This window comes from Pseudophryne corroboree, chromosome 2 (assembly GCF_028390025.1).
Source record: "Pseudophryne corroboree isolate aPseCor3 chromosome 2, aPseCor3.hap2, whole genome shotgun sequence".
NCBI classification, from domain to species: Eukaryota; Metazoa; Chordata; class Amphibia; order Anura; family Myobatrachidae; genus Pseudophryne; species Pseudophryne corroboree.
This window is the reverse complement of record NC_086445.1, coordinates 467,936,872-467,960,827: the sequence shown is the minus strand read 5'-3', so window position 1 is coordinate 467,960,827 and position 23,956 is coordinate 467,936,872. Positions and strand designations below refer to the sequence as shown.

General features: G+C 46.7%; 1 protein-coding gene across 1 annotated transcript in view; it reads left to right on the top strand.

Moving 5' to 3' along the window:
- Positions 1-20,882, top strand: part of LOC135028869 (E3 SUMO-protein ligase RanBP2-like) — a 306,830-nt gene extending 285,948 nt beyond the window's left edge. Inside the window, exons 25-28 of the mRNA XM_063953806.1 lie at positions 6,523-6,615; positions 7,205-7,344; positions 8,362-8,635; positions 20,491-20,882. Coding sequence (XP_063809876.1) covers positions 6,523-6,615; positions 7,205-7,344; positions 8,362-8,635; positions 20,491-20,591 — 608 coding nt within the window. The 3' untranslated portion in view covers positions 20,592-20,882. The remainder of the gene's footprint in view (positions 1-6,522; positions 6,616-7,204; positions 7,345-8,361; positions 8,636-20,490) is intronic.
- Positions 20,883-23,956: the final 3,074 nt, after the last annotated feature.

The window sequence follows — 23,956 nt, the reverse complement described above, 5'->3', positions numbered from 1 at the left end:
TTGGATGTGTAATACAATTCAGCTTGCACATTCTGTGGCAGGCCTGCCACAGCCAAAATATGTAAATGCCCATTCCACAAGGAAGGTGGGCTCATCTTGGGCGGCTGCCCGAGGGGTCTCGGCTTTACAACTTTGCCGAGCGGCTATTTAGTCAGGGGCAAACACGTTTGTAAAATCCTACAAATTTGATAACCTGGCTAAGGAGGACCTGGAGTTCTCTCATTCGGTGCTGCAGAGTCATCCGCACTCTCCCGCCCGTTTGGGAGCTTTGGTATAATCCCCATGGTCCTTTCAGGAACCCCAGCATCCACTAGGACGATAGAGAAAATAAGAATTTACTTACCGATAATTCTATTTCTCGGAGTCCGTAGTGGATGCTGGGCGCCCATCCCAAGTGCGGATTATCTGCAATACTTGTACATAGTTACAAAAATCGGGTTATTATTGTTGTGAGCCATCTTTCAGAGGCTCCGCTGTTATCATACTGTTAACTGGGTTCAGATCACAGGTTGTACAGTGTGATTGGTGTGGCTGGTATGAGTCTTACCCGGGATTCATAAATCCTTCCTTATTGTGTACGCTCGTCCGGGCACAGTATCCTAACTGAGGCTTGGAGGAGGGTCATAGGGGGAGGAACCAGTGCACACCACCTGATCCTAAAGCTTTACTTTTTGTGCCCTGTCTCCTGCGGAGCCGCTATTCCCCATGGTCCTTTCAGGAACCCCAGCATCCACTACGGACTCCGAGAAATAGAATTATCGGTAAGTAAATTCTTATTTTTTCAGTTTGTAGGGATCAGATTCTCAGTATCTAAGGACTTTTGCTAAGGGAGAAGTTGGAATAGGGACAAAGGACTCAAGATTCAAGGAAGAGATATAATGCCTAGTTTGTAGGAACATGAAAAAGTGTGAGGAAGGGAGGGAGTACCTGTCTCCCAGCGTGGAAAACTGGGAGGGATGGCCGCTAGGGTCAAATACCTGAGTGGCTGTACATAGACCCCTCTCCCGCCAGCGGAGGAAAAGAGAGTTGTGAAGGGATGGGGTGAATGAATGGTTTCCCCATAGGGTTACATATGGGGAGGCTGTGTGGTCGCTGCGCAGTTTTTTGTGAAGTTTCACCCAGCTAAGGTATGTGTCTTTGAAGAGAGGGTGTTCCATTATGGAGGGGGGGATACAGGGTCGTTTAGAGTGTAATAGAGCACATGGGGAGAAGGGGTGGAAGATGGAAGAGTCCAGGGCCAGATCAGTATATGTGCTTCGCCCCAAACAGCCAGTCTGCAGCGTATCGGAGAAACACCACTAAGGAATAAGAGTGAAGGTCGGGAACGCCCGCTCCACCTACTGCTCGATCCATCACAAGCTTAAGGAAAGCAATTTTAGGTTTCTTCCGTTGCCACAAAAAACGGGTCATCGCCTTTCGCAATCTGTGCCCGTCCGAATCACGTAGGCGTATTGGGAGGGATTTGATAATGTAGAACATTTTCGGGAAGATAAGAGACTTAAGGACCGCGACTCTACCCAACAATGAGAGGGGCAAATTAATCCATCCCTCTAATCTGGTAAGTGTATCTTTAATCACTGGGGAGAAATTGAGATCGTAGATCTTAGATAGGTCACAGGGTACGTTAACACCTAAATATTTAAAATGCGACTGAGTAACCTTGAATGGGGAGGTAAGCGTGAGAGGAAAAATCTGAAAGGGGGATGTTGATTGGTAGCATTTCAGATTCAGTGACATTGATCCTGTAGCCTGCTGTCACCCCAAAATCCGAAATCAAGTGCATAATTTCAGGTATGGAGGAGAGCGGATTGGAAATAAATAGCAGCATGTCATCCGCGAAGAGAGCAACCTTTAGCTCAATGTCACCAATATGAATGCCGTTATAAGTCTTAGACTCCCTGAGGGCCAAGGCTAGAGGTTCTAGGGAGATGGCGAAAAGGAGGGGAGAGAGCGGGCAGCCCTGTCTCGTGCCCCGCCCTATGGGGAAGGCTTCAGACAGAAACCCATTACAAGAAACATATAAGGTGGGAGTTGAGTAAAGAGCCTTAATGGCATGGATGAAAGAGTCTGGAAAGAGGAAACGACGCATGGTGGCATACAGGTGGGGCCATTCAATGAGGTCAAAGGCCTTTTCGGCATCTAGGGAGATTATGGCATACCCTTCAGGGGACGCAAGATTGTTGCAAGTGTGGAGGGCTGCTATCACTTTCCGTACATTGACTACAGAGTGTCTGCCCGTTATGAACCTGGTCTGGGTGAATAATGTGGGGAAGTAGTACCTTGAGGCGTTCCGCTAGTATCTCTGCCAGTAGTTTGTAGTCGAGGTTTAGCAGTGATATCGGGCGATAGGAGCCCGGGAGCGAAAGGTCTCTGCCTGGTTTGGGGAGGACTTTAATAACGGCTGAGTTAAAATGCGGGGGAGGGGAGTTCGATGACAGTATTGAGTTGAATACCGCAACGAGGATAGGGCTGATGCGGGGAAGCAGCAGCTTGTAGAAGTCGCCGCTATAACCATCAGGGCCTGGAGCCTTATTGAGTTTTAATTGCCTAATCCAGTGGTTTCCAAACTTTTTTGAATCACGGCGCCCTAGAATATCAGAATTTTTTTCACGGCACCCCTAGGCCAAAAATGTCTTATTTAGAAAGAAATATTACAATAAGTAGATGGCGTTTATATGTCATCCTTAGGGTCAGTTGTGTGGTGAGGGACAGGATTTGCTTCTGTTTGGCCACATATTTTATGACTGGCAGCCACCAGCACTGGTTTTGCCTATTATATTGACCATGAATAATTTGAATTGGTCCTGGACCACCAATCCAGGGCACCCCTGCAAGTGTCCCGAGGCACCCCAGGGAGCCACGGCACACAGTTTGGGAACCTCTGGCCTAATCGCTTTTTGAACCTCAATGGAGGTGATAGGGGCTGGAGTGTTGAGATCATATCAGCCCCGAGAGTGGGGTAGGGGAGGCTATTCCAAAAAGGAGGTAGGGAGGGAGTACCAGAGGTAGAAGGGGACGTAGAGGGGGCGTCAGGAGAAGTAGGAGAGTAAAGATGTTTGTAAAAATTTTGCATGATGTGAGCTATTTGCTTATTGGTGGTGGTTAACGTACCCTGGGGAGTACGGAGGGGGCGAACAGTGGCTGGGGAGCAGGTACCTCGTAGCAAGTTAGAGAGCAGGCGCCCCGTTTTATTTCCGAATCTGTGAAACTTGTGATGGATCGAGAAGAGATATTTGTCACCCATTTCGGTCAGATATTCCTCGAAGTTAGTTTTGGACAAGAGATAAGCTTGTTTTGTGGAGGCAGATGGAGACAGTTTGGAAGTTTGAAATGCCGCAGATAGGGCATCTTGCAATGAGAGGTAGTGTGTCGAGTATCGCTTGTTAGAGGCTGCGGTGAACGAGATGATCGCCCCCCGGAGCACAGCCTTTGCCGACATCCAAAATAAAGAAGGGTCGGCCTCAATGTGCTCTGAGTTAGACGCGCTAAAATCATACCACGCAGCCTCCAACATGGTTTTAAACGTGGAGGAGCGGTTAAGTCTGGAGGGAAACTTCCATAGTTTAGAGGAGCCTTGGTCGTCAGGGAGGTGAATTGTGGCGGAGACCAGCGCATGGTCAGAAAGAGAGAGATAGGAGCTATGCTGCAATCGGTGATGAGGGGGAACAGAGCATGGGAGACAAAGAGGTAGTCTATGCGGGAGAGGGTGCCATGGGCCGCTGAGAGACAGGTGTAATCCCTATCGGTGGGGTGTAAGGCTCGCCATAAATCCACAACGTGCAGTGTTTTTGAGAAGAAAGGAACACCTACCTTGGGGAAGGTCGCAGGAGTTCCGCGTGACATAGATTTATCTAGCAAAGCTGAGGAGACCAGATTAAAATCTCCTCCAATTATTAAATTATCGCCCATGAAGGGGGTCAGGAGAGTCATCAATTGTTGAAAGTAGGTCCTAGAATATGAGGTGGGGGCATAAATATTGGCTAGCGTGAGCTGTTTACCCTGTATTGTGGCAGACGTTATAACATATCGACCCTTGGGATCAGAGGTATTATGTGTAACTTCAAAAGTGAGGGAACGTCGAATTAAAGTAACTACCCCACGGGCTCTGGAATTGTAAGAAGACGAGGCCATAACAGCCCACCCAAACATACCCAGCTTAGCAGTTTCCGCAGAGGTCAGGTGCGTTTCTTGAAGGAATGCAATATCTACACCACTCTTTTGTATAAACAACAGAAGTTTTTTTCTCTTGGCCGGAGAGTTAATGCCTCCAACATTCCAAGTGGCGCAGCGTAGATCAGGCATGTTTCAAGGAACTAGTGGGAAATGCAAGTAGGCCGCTGTAACATAGAGCCAGCACGTTGCATCGACATCATGGAAAAGGAGGGGGGTATAGAAACCAATGAGAGAGAAAGTCGGCACCCAAGATGAAGTGCCGCTCGACTTCCTAGACCCAAACAAAACATCAGGAAAACATTATTAAGAAACATCCGGGGGGAGAGTAGGAGCTCCATTCCTCTCCCTCGGGCACATGAGTAAGGTAACTGAGGCTCGGAGGCCTCCACACTGTTAGCATGTAATAACCACAAGCAAAGAAACAAGTATAGATATGAGTTTAGCTATATGACTTCCTAATCCAGTAGAAAGGTTGAGCATAAAAAAGGCATTGGTAAAATGCTCAAAACTTTGCAGAATATAAAGGATTAACTGTGATATTCAGAGGGACTATCTAGCATGCAAGTATTAACATCAGCATATAGAGAGTAGCCAGGGGGATTCTTTTACGTCAATCTGCAATGTCAGATATATCAGAGTCTTTCGTATGAGCAAGTTCCTGAAGAAACGCCATAGCATCAGAGGGGTTTGAGAAATCCTTAAAGGATGTACCATCATATATGCGTAGCCTTGCAGGGTACAAAAGGCCAAATTTGCGCCCTTCCGCTACAAGGCGGGAGCAAACAGGGGAGAAAGATTTTCTGGCCCTAGATAGCTCGGCAGAGTAGTCTTGAAATATGTGGAGTTTGTGACCTTCCCAGGATAGGGATTTCGCCTTGCGAGATGCTGACCAAATTTCTGTTTTGTGTAAATAGTTCAGGCAGCGGAACAGGGTAACACGTGGTCTCGGCCTGTTAGGGGTCGGTGTCGGGCCCACCCTATGGACCCTCTCGATAACCATGTATTGGCAAACCGCCTCTATGCCTAGGAGCGAGGGGAGAGTGTTGCTGACAAAATGGGACAAAGCAGTCCCCTTGATAGATTCAGGGAGGCCAACCAATCTAATGTTACGACGCGAGCGATTTTCTCAATCGTCGATCTTGTTCCAAAGCTGATAATTTTCATTGGTAAGGCGTTTAACTGAATGTTGTAGGTCATCAACCTCATGAGAGACTCCAGCAATGCGTTGCTCTGTTTCAGATACCCTGTGTGTGAGTTGCTGCAGCTGGCCAGTGATATCAGCCACCGCTTTAGATAATAGTGGGGACATTGTGGCTGTAATGGCGTCAACCACATCTTTATATGTAACTGGGGCATCAGAGCCCGGACTCACATGACCGCCTGTGGAATATCCCTCTGCTGCGGGCTTTTTATGTAGAGGGAGAACGCTCTCTGCAGCGGTGTCCAGCTTCATGGTCTCCGAAGCGTGCCTTTTCTCCTGGCGTGGCGTCTGCGGCGGCTGCTGGGGAGATAGTGCGGGCGGCGTTTGTGGGGCCGCGGATCGGTCCATCCAGACTGCTGATGAAGCCGGGGTCAGTGTGGAGGGCAATGGAGCCGGAGGGAGGCGTGAGAGCTTTGTAAAAGGAGAGTCACGGAGCTCCTCACTCCATGAAACCGGAACCGGAAGTAATTGGACACATTTTTAAATGGAAAACGTATCCAGGGTTATAGCAATAGACATTAATATCTGGGAGTGGTAATAATCAGAGTTGTCAATTGGTTCTAAATCATTACTTTAGCAGGTGCATTATAGTATGAACAGCTTAACACCGAATACAGGTTGAACCCGATGGGCATTTTGCCTTTTTTCAACCTCACTATTTGGGTTCTACTACAGCTTTTGTGTTTCTGGCTATGGTCTTCTGTTATCAGACTCCAGAGTCACCTGGTTCTGCTTCTCTCAACTTTAGGTATACTAAGTATACTTACCTTCCCCTGTCGGGATTCTAATCATCGAGATGCCGCAGTTTGTATTCTGACTGCCGGCATCCTGAACACCAGCAAATCATACCCAACCCGGTCTTAGAACTAGTCATGTTAAAGGTTGTTTTTTATAATATTTATTGTCATATCAGCAGCAGTTTGGAACAGTACTGATGCATTTTCTCCTATCCGTGACCTTTAGCATAGACAAATGTTTCAAACCCCACACACATGATAAACGTCGTTGGGTTTAAAGACCTGTTAAATATACATTTATAATTTTAGTTTTTAAGTTTGTGTCCCTATAATTACTGATAATCCACTGAATGAACTTAAAACTTCCATCTTCGTTTTGTCAATGATGTGTCTGTGTGCTGGATTTTTCAGCTACCAACTTTTCCTTTGGCCTAAACGTTGGCTCTGCCGTGACATTTGCCGACCTGTCATCAAATAATGGGGAATTTGCCTTTGGTTCTATAGGTAAGTTATGAACTTTGTGGACAGAAATGTAGATCTCGCTTGTGCTGATGTATTTTACAGTAAAGTGCTCAAAGTCAATTTGTCAGTAGGGCAGTACATACCGCAGTAAATATTGGGAATGTGGTTCATGGTGTAGCCATTAATCTAAAATAGTTAAGGCTCAAAAAACAGTATGTGAATGGTGAAATAAAAATAAGAAACCTCGTACTTTGGAAAATAAAATAAAGCATCCCAAGAGGTTTCTAATCCTGTAATGAATTGGTGCTGAAGGAAGTTATTGAATGACTTCCAGATGTTGAAAAAATCTAGCACATTATTTGTGATGGTTGCATAACAGGTTAAGCTCTTGTAGCGTTCCACTCAGAAAAGTAATTGGTTGCAAGAACTCTCAGTAGTGGATAGTATTGCTAGTGGTAAAAATGTAGGTTCTGTGACGCCTTGAAGAATGTCCAATATGATTCTATCAGGCTGCATGTCATGTAGATGCACTTAATGTATGTTTTGGATGACCACAGTTTTATCTATGTAAAGCAAAAATAGAGCTGGACAAAAGTTTCTTGTTAAGATAATTATTTGATTACATCTGTAGGTACAAACTTCCAGTGGGCAAACACTGGGGCAGCTGTGTTTAGTTCCGTGACACGTACAAAAGAAAAAGAAGGTGAAAGTGATGAAGAGCTGGTTCAGAGCGATGATGTGCACTTCGAGCCTATTGTGTCCTTGCCAGAGGTGGTAATCAGTCTGTCAATCTACAGTTTTTCTAATTAAATTAGATTTTTTTTTTCCGTTTTGAAGGTGCATTTAGTTACAATAGCACATCCCTTTGACAAGGTATCCGGACTCTAGGTCGACACCCATTCGTCGACAGTGGGTAGGTCGACACTAGAAATAGGTCGACACGGACATTAGGTTGACAAGAAAAAAGGTTGACATGATTTTATCACTTTTTTTTTTTTTTGGGGGGGGGGGGACTTTTTCATACTTTATGATCCACGTGGACTACTATTGGGAACGGTAACCTGTGCCGAGCTCGCTATGCGAGGGGACACGGTGCACTAATTGGGGTTCCCGGTCACTTGACGGGGAAAACGACACCACAAAAACATACTCGTGTCGACCTAATGTCTGTGTCGACCCATTTCTAGTGTCGACCTATTGGATGTGGTCCTTGAGTCCCAGACCCCTGTGACAGGACCTGTGGCAGTTACCATTGCACTGAACATTCTCCTTTTGAATAGAAACATTGTGAGTGGTTGTATGTTAGTAACCATAGTGAGACTACTACTACTGCAATCTTACCATTACCTCATGTAAAAATAAGTAACAAAACATTTTTGTAACAATAGTAATCCTAACAGGTAACTATCCCATCATAGCATCTGATTAAGTAAAATGGCATTACTATAATTGTGTTGCATTGCTATTGTAGATTTAAATCTTATTTGAAGAAAATATAAAAACAGATTTCATTTTGAATCTACATTTGACTTCAGTAGACAAGTAAGGATGTCTGCTACGGCGAATGAGGAAGTAATCTCACTAGTGCCTATGTACGCAGAAACCATTTATACGGTTTGTGTACTATAAATCAATTGAAATCCTGAATTTGACCCCAGAAATGTGTTACAATACATTTACCACAATTGTCAGAGTTTCAGGACAGTCATTCCAGTCATTTACAACACGTACATTCTTACTGAACAACCATTAACATCACTAACATTTTCTGTTCATTGCTTTATTCAGGTTGAAGTCAAGTCTGGAGAAGAAGAGGAGCAGATTCTGTTTAAGGAAAGGTCAAAGCTCTATCGCTGGGACAGGGAAGCCAATCAGTGGAAGGAGAGGGGAGTAGGGGAGATTAAAATCCTTTTCCATCAAGAAAAAAAATATTACCGTGTATTAATGCGACGGGACCAAGTATTGAAAGTGTGCATAAATCACATTATCTCTAAAGACATAAAACTGGCACCGTTAAATACCGCCAACAATACACTGGTTTGGATAGCAAATGATTTTTCTGGTAAGTACCAATTGCTTTAACTACAGTATGTTGGCTCAGGAGTTTTTTTTTCACAGCTGTTTTTTAATAGCGTTCAAGATAAATGTTAAAGAACATGTGCTGTTGCTAGGATAAACAGTGTGTAAAAAGGAATACATGATATTTACAGTTCTTAAATGTAGCCATGAAAAATATGAATTCTATTTAGGCTAGTTTTGTTGCTTGTACTGTCCATAATACAAATTGTTAATTACTTTTACCTCCTTCTCTTGGGTCCAGCTTACTATCAACTCTGTTCACTATTTCCAAGTCTAAGTGATCATTACTACTAATGCACATGAGTAGCAGGCGTTGCACCTGTATTGTGATACACCTAGATTATGTCTGGCATGTCTGTGATCAAAAGATGTTGTGATAATACACTCCATTTAGCAGTAATATTCATCTCATTTTTACTGTGTGTATACACACACGAGGGGAATGCAGTAAGTCTCCAGATGCACAAAATGTATTATATTTACAAAGTAAATATTAAATTTTTTTGAAATATTCGCCAGAGGAGTCTAAGTTGAATGCAATCAAATACCTCGGCGAAGCAGCTGGACCAGGCTGAACCAGGTGTGTCTTCTACATGTTAGATGAATGTCTCAACTACAGCTTCTCTTTGACTTAAAATGAATCCCATGCATCTTGCGCCCTGATCTCAAGGTTATAACTGTAGATCCCTGATTCATCCCCACTGGTGATCTCTCAAACAGAGTTTGAGCGACTGCCACCAAACCTGACCAGCATGTTGCGGCACCAAGTTACTGGAGCTGCCACCTGCTCGCAATTCAGCTGATTGGGCACCTTGCACAGTCCAAGCATTTTATGGAGTATTAAGTGTGATGGATCCCAATGAGATGCCTATCTCCTACGCTAACTGGGCCATGGTCACATGGCATCCACCTCAACTGTGACCCGCACGGCAGCATCATTGTCCTTGGTGATAGCTGACACAGTTTGGCTGCAAGAACCATCTCCAGTGCTGAAAATCTGCAAACCACTCAAACACAGTGGTTTGGGACGATGCATCGTCCTCCTCAAAAGCAGCTACAACTTCACTGTTTATATGGTGAATTTTGGGGTGAGTTGCAGTGCCATTTCTCCTCCAAAAAGTTCAGTTTTGGTCTCATCTGACCAGACTACATTCTCCCAGTATTTCACAGGCTTGTCCAAATGTTGTGCCGCAAACTCTAAACGAGCTTCAGCATGCATTTTCTTTAGCAATGGAGTCTTGCGTGGTGAGCATGCATTCCAGGCCATTGCATTTGAGTGCATTTCTGATTGTTTTCTTTGATACAATTGTACCTGCTAATTCCAGGTCTTTCTGAAGCTCCTCACAAGTGGTCCTTGGCTCTTGGACAACACTTCTGATTCTTTTCATTCCTCTGTCAGAAATCTTGCGAGTAGCACCTGGTTGTGATTGGTTTATGGTGAAATGGTGTTCTTTCCACTTCTGGATTATGGCCTCAACAGTGCTCACTGGAACATTCAGAAGTTTAGAAATCCTTCTGTAACCAATGCTATCTTCAAGGTTGTGAAGGTCTTGAGAGAGCGCTTTGCTCTTACCCATCATGAGATGTTACTTGTGTGACACCTTGGTAATGAGACACCTTTTTATAGGCCATTAGTTGGGACTGAACAACCTTATTTCTCTAACGTCCTAAGTGGATGCTGGGGACTCCGTAAGGACCAAGGGGATAGCGGCTCCGCAGGAGACTGGGCACATCTAAAGAAAGCTTTAGGACTATCTGGTGTGCACTGGCTCCTCCCCCTATGACCCTCCTCCAAGCCTCAGTTAGATCTCTGTGCCCGAACGAGAAGGGTGCACACTAGGGGCTCTCCTGAGCTTCTTAGTGAAAGTTTTAGATTAGGTTTTTTATTTTCAGTGAGACCTGCTGGCAACAGGCTCACTGCATCGAGGGACTAAGGGGAGAAGAAGCGAACTCACCTGCGTGCAGAGTGGATTGGGCTTCTTAGGCTACTGGACATTAGCTCCAGAGGGACGATCACAGGCCCAGCTTGGATGGGTCCCAGAGCCGCGCCGCCGGCCCCCTTACAGAGCCAGAAGGCAGAAGAGGTCCGGAAAATCGGCGGCAGAAGACGTCCTGTCTTCAACAAGGTAGCGCACAGCACTGCAGCTGTGCGCCATTGCTCTCGGCACACTTCGGTCACTGAGGGTGCAGGGCGCTGGGGGGGGGCGCCCTGAGACGCAATAAAAACACCTTGGATGGCAAAAAAAATGCATCACATATAGCTCCTGGGCTATATGGATGCATTTAACCCCTGCCAGAATCCATAAAAAAGCAGGAGAAAAGTCAGCGAAAAAGGGGCGGAGCCTATCTCCTTAGTACACTGGCGCCATTTTCCCTCACAGCTCCGTTGGAGGGAAGCTCCCTGTCTCTCCCCTGCAGTCACTACACTACAGAAAGGGTTAAAAAAAGAGAGGGGGGCACTAATTAGGCGCAGTATTAACTATACAGCAGCTATAAGGGGAAAAACACTTATATAAGGTTATCCCTGTATATATATAGCGCTCTGGTGTGTGCTGGCAAACTCTCCCTCTGTCTCCCCAAAGGGCTAGTGGGGTCCTGTCCTCTATCAGAGCATTCCCTGTGTGTGTGCTGTATGTCGGTACTTTTGTGTCGACATGTATGAGGAGAAAAATGATGTGGAGACGGAGCAGATTGCCTGTAATAGTGATGTCACCCCCTAGGGGGTCGACACCTGAGTGGATGAACTGTTGGAAGGAATTACGTGACAGTGTCAGCTCTGTATAAAAGACAGTGGTTGACATGAGACAGCCGGCTACTCAGCTTGTGCCTGTCCAGACGTCTCATAGGCCCGTCAGGGGCTCTAAAGCGCCCGTTACCTCAGATGGCAGATATAGACGCCGACACGGATACTGACTCCAGTGTCGACGGTGAAGAGACGAATGTGACTTCCAGTAGGGCCACACGTTACATGATTGAGGCAATGAAAAATGTTTTACACATTTCTGATAATACGAGTACCACCAAAAAAGGGGTATTATGTTCGGTGAGGAAAAACTACCTGTAGTTTTCCTGAATCTGAGAAATTAAATGAGGTGTGTGATGATGCGTGGGTTTCCCCCGATAACAACGGATAATTTCTAAAATGTTATTGGCATTATATCCTTTCCCGCCAGAGGTTAGGGTGCGTTGGGAAACACCCCCTAGGGGGGATAAAGCGCTCACACGCTTGTAAGAGCTCTACCTTCGCCTGAGATGGCCGCCCTTAAGGATCCTGCTGATAGAAAGCAGGAGGGTATCCTAAAAGGTATTTACACACATACTGGTGTTATACTGCGACCAGCAATCGCCTCAGCCTGGATGTGCAGTGCTGGGTTGGCGTGGTCGGATTCCCTGACTGAAAATATTGATACCCTAGATAGGGACAGTATATTTTTGCCTATAGAGCATTTAAAAGATGCATTTCTATATATGCGTGATGCACAGCGGAATATTTGCCGACTGGCATCAAGTCTAAGCGCGTTGTCCATTTCTACCAGTAGAGGGTTATGGACACGTCAGTGGTCAGGTGATGCGTATTCCAAACGGCATTTGGAAGTATTGCTTTATTAAGGGGAGGAGTTATTTGGGGTCGGTCTTTCAGACCTGGTGGCCACGGCAACAGCTGGGAATTCCACGTTTGTACCCCAGGTCGCCTCTCAACATGAGAAGACGCCGTATTATCAGGCGCAGTCTTTTCGTGGACAAGCGGTCAATAGGTTCCTCATTTCTGCCCCGTGACAGAGGGAGAGGAAAAAGGCTGCAGAAATCAGCCAGTTCCCAGCAACAGAAACCCTCTCCCGCCTCTGCCAAGCCCTCAGTATACGCTGGGGCTTTACAAGCAGAATCAGGCACGGTGGGGGGCCCGTCTCAATGAATTTCAGCGCGCAGTGGGCTCACTCGCAAGTAGACCCCTGGATCCTTCAGGTGATATCTCGGGTACAAATTAGAATTCGAGACGTCTCCCCCTCGCCGTTTCCTAAAGTCGGCTTTACCGATGTCTCCTGACAGGGAGACAGTTTTGGAAGCCATTCACAAGCTGTATTCCCAGCAGGTGATAATCAAGATACCCCTCCTGCAACAGGGAACGGGGTATTATTCCACACTGTTGTGGTACCGAAGCCGGACGGCTCGGTGAGACCGATTCTAAATCTAAAATCTTTGAACACTTACGTACAGAGGTTCAAATTCAAGATTGAGTCACTCAGAGCAGTGATTGCGAACTTGGAAGAAGGGGACTACATGATGTCTCGGGACATCAAGGATGCTTACCTTCATGTCAAAATTTACCCTTCTCACCAAGGGTACCTCAGGTTTATGGTACAGAACTGTCACTATCAGTTCAGACGCTGCCGTATGGATGGTACACGGCACCCCGGGTCTTTACCAAGGTAATGGCCGAAATGATGATATTCCTTCGAAGGAAGTGAATTTTAGTTATCCCTTCCTTGGACAATTCCCTGATAAGGGTAAGATCCAGGGAACAGTTGGAGGTCGGTGTAGCACTATCTCAGGTAGTGTTGCGGCAGCACGATTGGATTCTCAATATTCCAAAATCGCACCTGGTTCCGACGACGTGTCTTCTGTTCCTAGGGATGATCCTGGACACAGTCCAGAAAAAGGTGTTTCTCCCGGAGGAGAAAGCCAGGGAGTTATCCGAGCTAGTCAGGAACCTCCTAAAACCGAGCCAAGTCTCAGTGCATCAATGCACAAGGGTTCTGGGTAAAATCTTCTAATCTGAGAAGGGCCCTAGTCAGGGAGGTGACCAAGAACCCGATGGTCACTTTGTCAGAGCTACAGCATTTCTCTGTGGAGAGAGAGAACCTACCAGAAGGACAACCATCTCTGCAGCAATCCACCAATCAGACCTGTATGGTCGAGTGGCCAGACGGAAGCCACTCCTTAGTAAAAAAGCACATGGCAGCCTGCCTGGAGTTTGCCAAAATGCACCTGAAGGACTCTCAGACCATGAGAAACAAAATTCTCTGGTCTGATGAGACAAAGATTGAAATCGTTGGCGTGAATGCCAGGCACCACTCATCACCAGGCAAATACCGTCCCTACAGTGATGCATGGTGGTGGCAGCATCATGCTGTGGGGATGTTTTTCAGCGGCAGGAACAGCGAGACTAGTCAGGATAGAGGGAAAGATGAATGCAGCAATGTACAGAGACATCCTGGCTACAAACCTGCTCCAGAGCGCTCTTGACCTCAGACTGGGGTGACTGTTCATCTTTCAGCAGGACAATGACCCTAAGCACACAGCCAAGATACCAAAAGAGTGGCTTCAGGACAACTCTGTGAATGTCCTTGAGTGGTCCAGTCAGAGCCCAGACTTTAATCCGATTGAACATCTCTGGAGAGATCTGAAAATGGCTGTGCACCGATGCTTCCCATCCAACCTGGTGGAGCTTGAGAGGTACTGCAAAGAGGAATGGGCGAAACTGCCCAAAGATAGGTGTGCCAAGCTTGTGTCATCATATTCAAAAGGTTTGAGGCTGTAGTTGCTGCCAAAGGTGTAGTTGCTGCATCAATAAAGTATTGAGCAAAGGCTGTGAATACTTATGTACATGTGATTTCTTAGGTTATTATTTTTAATAAATTTTCAAAAATCTCACTTTTTTCACAGTCATTATGGGGTATTGTGTGTAGAAATTTTGAGTGAAAACATGAATTTTTCTGCAGCGGCGTACACTGGGGTTCCACGGGGCAAACATTGGGGTGTAGAGTTGGATCTTCATCCGAGGCACCAACAGGCTAAAAGCTTTGACTGTTCCCAAGATGCTCAGCGCCGCCGCCTCTATAACCTGGCCTCCGTGCACAGGAGCTCAGTTTGTAAGTTTGTGCCTGCAGTGCAGGCAGCTAACAGGGAGGGCTTGCCTAGGCAGCCCTGAAAAGAGCTTTTTTTAGAAGACAGAAGATATGTCATTCTGATATATCATTCTGACATATGCTGCGGCTCCCTCACCTCCCCCAGTGGCACTATATACTACCACGTCCTGGTTGTCGGGTACTTACAGCGGAGGGCTCCGGTTTCTCCTCAGGCGCACACACACTTGCCGCTGCTCTCCAGGATCGCGTGGCCGCATTACATGGAGGAGGTAAGAGGGTCCCTCAGGCTGGACCCGATGAAAACTGCGGCCCGCCGCGGACTCTAGGAGATGGGCCGCGCGTGCTGGCATGGACACTGTGGCTTTACAGGGACCCCACTAGACCACCAGGGCAAGAGGCACAGGTCGGATTACCTCATAATCCACTTTAATAGGCCCTGCACAACCTGGTGGTGAAGTCCAGCAAGGGGATAAGGCTCTGACCTGTAGCCCCTCCCCCAGCCCCAGGTGCCATTTACTGCAAATGTTCCCGCCCTGGAGCTGCATCTCTCTGTCTCCCTCTCTTCCGGTCAGCGTTTGGGCGCCATTACATACATGCTGAGCTGATTCTGGGACTGCTGGGCAATGTCGCCTCTGTAAAGCCGCCTGCATCATCAGCGCTGTGCATTTACAGGACACTTAAGTATTCTACGTGTCATTTAGACAGTGTCGGTTAAGAACAAGTGCATTACTACAGGGATATTTAGTTCAAGTACCTATATAGCTTTACTTAGTAGTACAGTTTGTACTTAGTATTGCTAGTCCAGTGCAGTTTTACTGTTGTAATAATTTTTGCAGTGTACATGTGACTGTGTGTGCCAATAGCTGCTGTGTGATCTCTATTACGTGTATCTCACACACATTGCTATCCCTATATTCTGTACCCTGAGAGGGGCTAAATGCATCAGGGTTCTCATATAATAGTGTTTCACAGGATATACTACTGTACTTTGGTATTTTTCTCTGTTTTACAGTAACCACATACCTCTTAAATCCTCTGTGCTCTGCTTTGCGGCCACACTATACAGGGGTTTTTGTCAGGTCATTTGTCTTATATTGTACTATTACACCCTAAGGTTACGCTTACATGTAATGTCTGCTAAACAGGGTGGTAGTTCCATGGATGATCCTGCACCATGCAGTGCTGACGCCGCCGATTACTCGGAGGAAAACACAGCAGCTGAGGGTTCAGGTACTGAGAGTTCTATACCCCATGGTCAGTCTGCAGCAACAGGGGCAGATTAAGAACCACCTTGGGCTGCTTTCTCTAATTTATTGACTACGCTAGTAACAAGACTTGCGCCCCCTCTGAGACCTCCTGTGCCATTACAGCCACATGTTGTCCCTGCAGTTAATACGCCATGTGCAGATACACTGTCCTCTCAGTTACAGCAATTAAATCAGTCACTGGCTAAGCAAAATCCTGACTCTCGCCCACCTAAGAACAAGGGGTCATCTAAACAGGCTATTACTTCCTCACAATCCACACATTTCGGATACCTCATCCGATGAAGATGGCGCTTACACTGACCCTTCAGACACTGATGCAGATGCTTCTGATGGGGAATCTCTGACACAAGTGTATGTTCCTGACCTCTTGGAGGCTATCAGGCTGATTCTTCAAATCGATGATGACGAAGAGCCTCCAGCTACCTCCTAAGAAACCAGATAAGTTTAAACGTCAGAAGGTTACTAAATTAGTTTTAACTCATTCTGATCACTTGGTTGACATTCATCAGAAATCCTGGGAAAATCCAGCAAAAAATTTCCCGGTCTACAAAGATGCTAGCTCGTTATCCCCTTGCTGCAGAGTTAAGTAAAAATTGGAAAACACCTCCGCCGGTGGATTCACAAGTCGCGCGTCTGATGATGTCTTCTGCTCTGCCTGTCACTACCGTTACCTCGCTGAAGGAACTGACGGATAAGCGTGTGGAGGGTTGCTTGAAGTCCATTTACACCTTGCTGGAGCTGTGCATAGGCCCACTATTGCGGCTTCTTGGGCGGCAAAAGCTATTGAAGCCTGGGTTCAGGAAGTTGAAGCGGAACTACCGTCCGATTTTCCTGATGCTAGACAATGTCTTTAATATATTATTACAACCTCTCATTATATTCAGGAGGCGGCATCTGATGCAGGTGTCCTGGCGGCCAAGGCGTCTACTATGTCCATTTTGGCTCGTCGGATTCTCTGGTTTCAGTCCTGGTCCGTAGATCTGGACTCTAAAAACACCTTGGAGGTGATCCTCCTTAAGGGAAACATTCTTTTTGGGGAAGATCTCAACAAGATTGTTGCTGACTTGGCATCAGCTAAGACTGCATGTCTGCCTAGTACTTCTCCTTCGGCTCCGAAGACTAAGAGTACTTCCTTTCGTTCCTTTAGACCACCAGGTAAAGCAAAGGGTCAGGCGTACCCGACACAGGCTCGCACTTCCAAAACTTCTAAGCCCAAACCTAAACGTTCCTGGGCTGCCCGTCAGCCTACTTCCAAAACAGACAAGCCTGCTGCATGACGGGGCGGGCCTCCCCCTGGGGGATCCCAGGGTGGGAGGCAGACTTCTGCTGTTTGCTCAGGCGTGGTTACAGACCACTTCAGACGCCTGGGTAAGGGAAGTTGTCACTCACAGATATGCCATCTCTTTAAAGAAACGTCCCCCTCGCCAGTTTAGCTCAACAAACATCCCTTCGGATCAGGTAAAAGCAAAAACTCTCTCCATTTGGTGGTACAATCTCTTCTGGATACAGGAGTGCCGGTGCCTCTGGCTGAGAGTGGCAGGGGGTACTATTCCAAGCTGTTACTAGTCCCGAAACCGAATGGGTCTTCTCGGCCCATTCTCAACCTCAAGTCTTTGAACAAATTTGTGAAAGTTTCCTAATTCCGTATGGAAATGCTTTGTTCTATTCTGGCTTTGGAGCCCAAGGACTATATGGTATCCCTGGACATACAGGATGCTTACCTGCATATACCTGTTGCAGTGTCTCATCAGCAATACCTGCGGTTTGCTATTGGCAACCTACATTTTCAATTCCAGGCCTTACCTTTTGGTCTGACCACGGCTCCAAGAATTTTCACCAAGGTCATGACTGCTCTACTCTGCCGTCAGGGTATCAGGATCCTGTCGTATCTGGACGACTTGTTGATCCTGTCGAACTCTCCAGAGGTTCTCCTCTTTCATCTGGATTGGACGGTCCAATTCCTGCAAGCCCACATGTCCCTTATCAACTGGAAGAAATCTTCCCTGCTCAGAGCAACCAGCGGTTGTTTGTTTCCGGAGAAGGTCCTGAAACTTCTGGACAAGATAAGATGCTTCCTCTCTCGCCCACGTGTGTTGGTACACTTGGCGATGCAAGTACTAGGCCTCATGGTGTCTGCTTTCAACATGGTAGAGTACGCTCAATTTCATTCCTGCCCCCTGCAGCGATTGATACTCTCCAAGTTGGTCGGCCTGCCTCACTGGATAAGGATTCACATGATCTCCTTGACTCCAGAGGTCTGCTTGTCACTGAGCTGGTGGCTACAGGACCAGCAACTGAGCAGTTGCCCTCCTTCTTTCTGGATCTCCAACTGGGTCTTTCCGACGACGGATGCCAGTCTGCGAGGCGGGGGCATGGTGTTGGAGCAACACTCTCTTCAAGGTCGGTGGACCAGGAAGGAATCTCTCCTCCCGATAAACATTCTGGAATTGCGGGCAGTGTTCAATGCATTGACGCTAGCCGTGCCTCTAGCACAGAATAGGCCTGTTCAAGTACAGTCAGACAACGCCACCACGGTGGTGTACATAAATCATCAAGGCGGCACTGGAAGCCGCATAGCAATGATGGAAGTATCAAAAATCCTTTGTTGGGCAGACCGCCATCTGCCAGCCATATCGGCAGTGTTCATTCTGGGAGTCCTCAACTGGAAAGCGGACTTCCTCAGTCGTTGGGATGTACACGCTGGAAAGTGGAGTCTGTATCCGGAAGTCTTTCAGCTCCTAGTGGACAAGTGGGGCCTACCAGATGTAGACCTGATGGCGTCTCGACACAATCACAAGGTTCCGGTCTTCTGAGCAAGAACAAGGGATCCTCAAGCATCGTTTGTGGATGCACTGGCAATTCCATGGAACTTTCGGCTGACGTATGTGTTCCCTCCAGTGTCTCTCCTGCCCAGGGTGATAAGGAAGTTCAAGCAAGGAGGAGGAATACTGCTTCTAATCGCTCCAGCGTGGCCCAGATGGCATTGGTTCTCAGACATGCAGGGTCTCTCGATTAGAGCGGCCTCTTCTACTTCCGCAACGCCCAGACCTCCTCGTTCAGGGCCCTTGTGTCTACCAGGATTTGGCTCAGCTGGCTATGACGGCATGGCTCTTGAAGCTTCCGTACTGAGGGCCAAAGGATTTTCTGAGGCGGTCATTCAAACTATGTTGAAAGCCCGTAAACCGGCGTCTGCTCGGATTTATCATAGGGTCTGGAATTCTTTGCCTGGTGTGCGACTAACCATTATGACGCATACAAGTTCAGTACTGCCAAGCTTTTGGCTTTCCTGCAACAGGGCCTGGACTTAGGCCTTCGTCTGGCCTCCCTCAAGGTTCATATTTCTGCCTTGTCGATTGCGACTCTGCCTGATGTTTATACATTCACTCAGGGTGTTTTACGGATTCATCCTCCCTATGTCCCGCCTGTGGCTCCTTGGGATTTGTCGGTTGTTCTGGACGCCTTACAAGAGTCTCCATTTGAACCTCTTGAGTCTGTGGACCTTAAGTGGCTTACTCTTAAGGTCTTGTTCTTGCTGGCTATTGCCTCTGCTAGACTGGTTTCAGACTTGGGTGCCTTGTCCTGTCGGTCACCCTTTCTGATTTTTCACTGTGACCAGGCGGTTCTTAGAACTTGTCCTGGTTATTTGCCTCGGTGGTGTCGTCTTTCCACCTTAACCAGGAGATTGTGGTTCCGGCATTTACCTCTCCAGGTTTATCCTCCAAAGAGCGGTCTTTGGATGTGGTACGGGCTCTCCGTGTTTATGTGAAGAGAACAGCTCTTAGGAGATCTGATTCCCTCTTTGTCCTTTTTGGTTTTCACAAATGTGGCTGGCCTGCTAATAAGCAGACCTTGGCCAGATGGATTAGAATGGTGATTGCACATGCTTATGTACAGGCTGACCTTCCGGCTCCTGCTACCATCAAAGCACATTCTGCTTGGTTTGTTGGACCTTCTTGGGCGGCCCTTCGAAACTTCCGCCTCCCAGGATGCCTCCTTTGGACGCCGGGTTCTTGTGCCCGCTACAGTGCATCCCCTCCCCTGAGGAACTGCTTTAGCACATCCCCGATGTTATCCCTGTGGAACCCCAGTGTACCCCGCTGCAGAAAAGGAGATTTATGGTAAGAACTTACCTTTGTTAAATCTTTCTGCGAGGTATCCTGGGTTCCACAGGGCGCCCACCCTGACGCACTTAGCTTCTTTGGGTTTGTATGGCATTATCCGCTGGTACCTTCTCCAGTCGTGAGAATGTAGTTGTATGTGGCTACTAACGGTTGTCGTCTTTTACCTGCTACTGCATAGGACTGATTAACAAAACTGTGCTCCTGTGCACGGAGGCGGGGTTATAGGGGAGGCCGGTGCTATGCATACTGGGAACAGTCAAAGCTTTTAGCATGTTGGTGCCTTGGATCAAGATCCAACTCTACACCGCGATGTTATCCCTGTGGAACCTAGTGTACCTCGCAGAAAGATTTAACAAAGTTTAACAAAGTTAAGTTCTTACCATAAATATCCTTATTCCATTTTGGAATAAGGCTGTAACATAACAAAATGTGGGATAAATTAAGCGCTGTGAATACTTTCCGGATGCACTGTATAAGTATGTAAGTATATACACTTATTATAGAGCAACTGTTAGAACATGTTTGCTAAATAAAGTAGTTTAAACATTTTAATCTGTTTTTTTTTTTTCATCCCTTTTTTAGATGGTGAAGGCAAATTGGAACACTTTGCGGCTAGATTCAAAACCCAGGAGCTGGCAGACTCTTTCCAGAGAAAGTTTGAGGAATGCCAGCAGAGTCTATAAATGTCTGTGTCACAATGGAGATTTTATTAGCAGTTAATGATAGCTCATCCATTTTTGGATTTGTTGACTGGACACTTGTTAGATTTCACTTATTCTCTCTAAATTTCTGTTAAAGAATAAGCTGTGCTTCATCCGGAAGTATCTTCTAGTTCTGCATCTTTCTTAACAGAATACAAATAAATAAGTGATCGTAAATATATTTACATTTGTGTAAACAAATTCTTTGTGCACTTGTAAGAACTCAAACCTATTTTTTAAATGTTAGTATTGTAAATAAAGTTCAGAGTGAAATCTTGGTCTGGTATTTATTAAGAAATACTCAAGTTTGTCATTTTTCTATTCCGTATCACTTCTAAGTTGTGTAAAAATAGTATCATTCAGTTCACTTTGAAGCATTGTAGATAACTGGAGTGAGGTTTTGCTTTCCTCACCCATAAGTGTAGAGACTATGTATAATTTACGTAGTATACAGCTAAGTGAGCCGTCATGGTGCGTATACCTACATTTCACAAGGTGCACAGTGTAGAAAAGTATTGTGACAATGAAGATAGCTGGGTGGTTTTAAACTCTCTTTATTTGTATATTATCAGTAGTGGTCATACTGATGGAGTGGTGAGTATGACGCCGGCGCCCCGATAAGCGGGTCACCGTCGGGAAAGGCTGCATTAGGGTCGGAGTGCAGCGCTGACAGGCTGCACTCTGGAGGGCTCAGTGGTACCATAGTGTGCGGCGCTGTGAGGGGCACCCTTGGCCAGCGCAATACCCGAACACTGGTCAAAACTATGCTAACATGGGCTAATCCCACTGTTAGCTGCAGCAAACCTCAGGCCAGTGTAAACTAAGTGCGGGAAGACGTGCCATTACAGAAGCCGGGGCTTCTCCTTAGAGCGGATCCAGCACTTACCAGTGCCACTTTCTCCCTGCAGATCACATACAGAGACGCTGACAGGGAGCGCTGACGCTCCACATAACTCCAGCTACCCCGTGCGGTACCAGGGGGCTATGGAACTACAGAAGAAGAAGGGGGGGGGGGCGGACATAACTCCAGCTACCCCGTGCGGTACCAGGGGGCTATGGAACTACAGAAGAAGAAGGGGGGGGGGGGGGGGTGGAGTGTTATGAACTGTTTAATCTATTAAGGTTACTCAGTCAGCGTTAGGCATTTATCATATAACTGCCTACTGGGCTCTGTGTGTGCTGGCTCCTTATACTCTGTGAGACTCTGAAGGTATTCTGGGGGAAATTGTGTCTGACATTTTCCTGTGTGTGTGTTTATATATCTCACATTACCATGTCTAGGGACTCTGTCTTGTGCTGCAGAGTGTGAATCTATTCCATGAACTCAGGAATGCAATATACTGTCTCAGCCTTCTGAATCCGAACCCCAATGGGTGGCTTCTATCAAGGGAATGATATCCCAGATTTCATCTAGGATAACTCATAATGAGACTGAAACACAGGTTTTGAAAAGATCTGTAGAGGTTTTGTTGTATTCAGCTCCTGCTACCTCATCCAAGACTCCTGATGTATATCCTAAAAAGTGTGCTCTTGCACAAATAATGCATGTCGACACTCATACCGATTCTGATTCAGGGGGCGGTGATGGTGATATACGGGGGGGAGGGAGGCTATTAGGGATGTATTACACATTACTGATAAGGTTCCTGAGCAGGTGGAGGAGCTTTACTTTACTGACAATAAGAAAGCCTCCCTTACCTTCCCTGCGTCTAAAAAATTGAACGCATTGTTTGAAAAAGGGAAAATCCAGAGAAAGTTTCAGATCCCTAAAAGGGTTCGCATTGCTTTTTCTTTCCCTGAGGAGGATAGGAAAAAGTGGGAAAACCCGCTGGTCGTAGACGCTTCTGTTTCTAGGTTGTCTAAAAAGGTGGTTTTACCCGTCCCTGGGTCCACCGCTTTAAAAGAGTCGGCCTACAGCAAGATTGAGACTACACTCAATTCTTTAAACACGGCAAATGGCGTAGCTCTAAGACCCACTATTGCTTGTGCATGGATTTCTAAACCATTGTAAAGTGGTCAGGCACTTTACTAGAGGATTTAGGTTCTATGGATAGAAGTGACATTGAATTGTTTTTACGTCACATACAGGATTTTGCAGGTTTCATGGTGGAAGCCATGAAAGACCTTTGACATCTGAACGCAAGTGCTTCTTCCATGGCTGTCTCGGCACGCAGAGGACTCTGGCTGCGCCAATGGTCTGCGGACGCGGAATCCAAGAAGAGTGTGGAGAACGTACCCTTCACAGGTCAGGTTCTATTTGGGGAAGCGTTAGATGTGTGGATCTCCACGGCAACTGCGGGTAAGTCAACTTTTCTTCCCTCAGCTACACCACAGACTAAAATAATATCCTATGTCTGCAATGCAGTCCTTTCGGACCTCTAAAGCAAAAAGTCCAAGTCCCCCTCCACTTTCTTTAGAGGGGGGTCGGGGGAAAACCCGAAAACGAGCACACACAGATTCCCAGGAACAGAAACCTAGTTCTGCTTCCTCAAAATCCTCGGCATGACTGTGGACCTCCCAGCCTGGAGATCGGACAGGTGGGAGCAAGACTAAGAAATTTCAGTCTTGTCTGGGCGTCCTCATGCCTGGATCCCTGGGTACAAGATATTGTTACTGAGGGGTACAGACTGGAGTTTCAAGAACTCCCACCTCGCAGAATCTTCAAATCAGGCTTGCCAGCTTTGATGACAGTGCTATCCTACAGGAAGCCATTCAAAAATTGCTACGGTCAAATGTCATTGTTTCAGTTCCACCTCACCTACACCACAAGGGTTGTTACTCAAACCTGTTTTGGGAAGACTGATATTAAACCTAAAGTCATTGAACCCCTACTTAAGGGAATTCAAATTCAAGATGGAGTCTCTGAGAGCGGTGATCTCTGGTCTGGAGGAGGGGGAATTCCTATTATCCCTGTATATCAAGGATGCGTACCTTCACATCCAGATCTGGCCGCCACACCAGGCTTATCTCAGATTTGCGCAGCTGGACTGTCACTATCAATTCCGGGCGCTGCCGTTTGGCCTCTCCATGACACCAAGAGTGTTCACTAAGGTGATGGCGGAGATTATGCTAGTCCTCGGTAAGCAGGGAGAAGCTGTTACAGAGCATTGCTCTCAACTCAACTGCTCCAGGATCGTGGATGGATCTTGAACCTTCCAAAGTCGCATTTGGAGCTGACAAGGAGACTGTCCTTCCTGGGGATGATCCTCGACATGGAAGTACAGAGGGTGTTTCTACCGGAAGAGAAAGCGTTGGTGATACAAGCAATGGTCCGGGAGGTCTTGAAGCCAACCCGGGTATCGGTTCATCAGTGCATTTGCCTTCTGGGGAAGGTGGTTGCCTCCTGC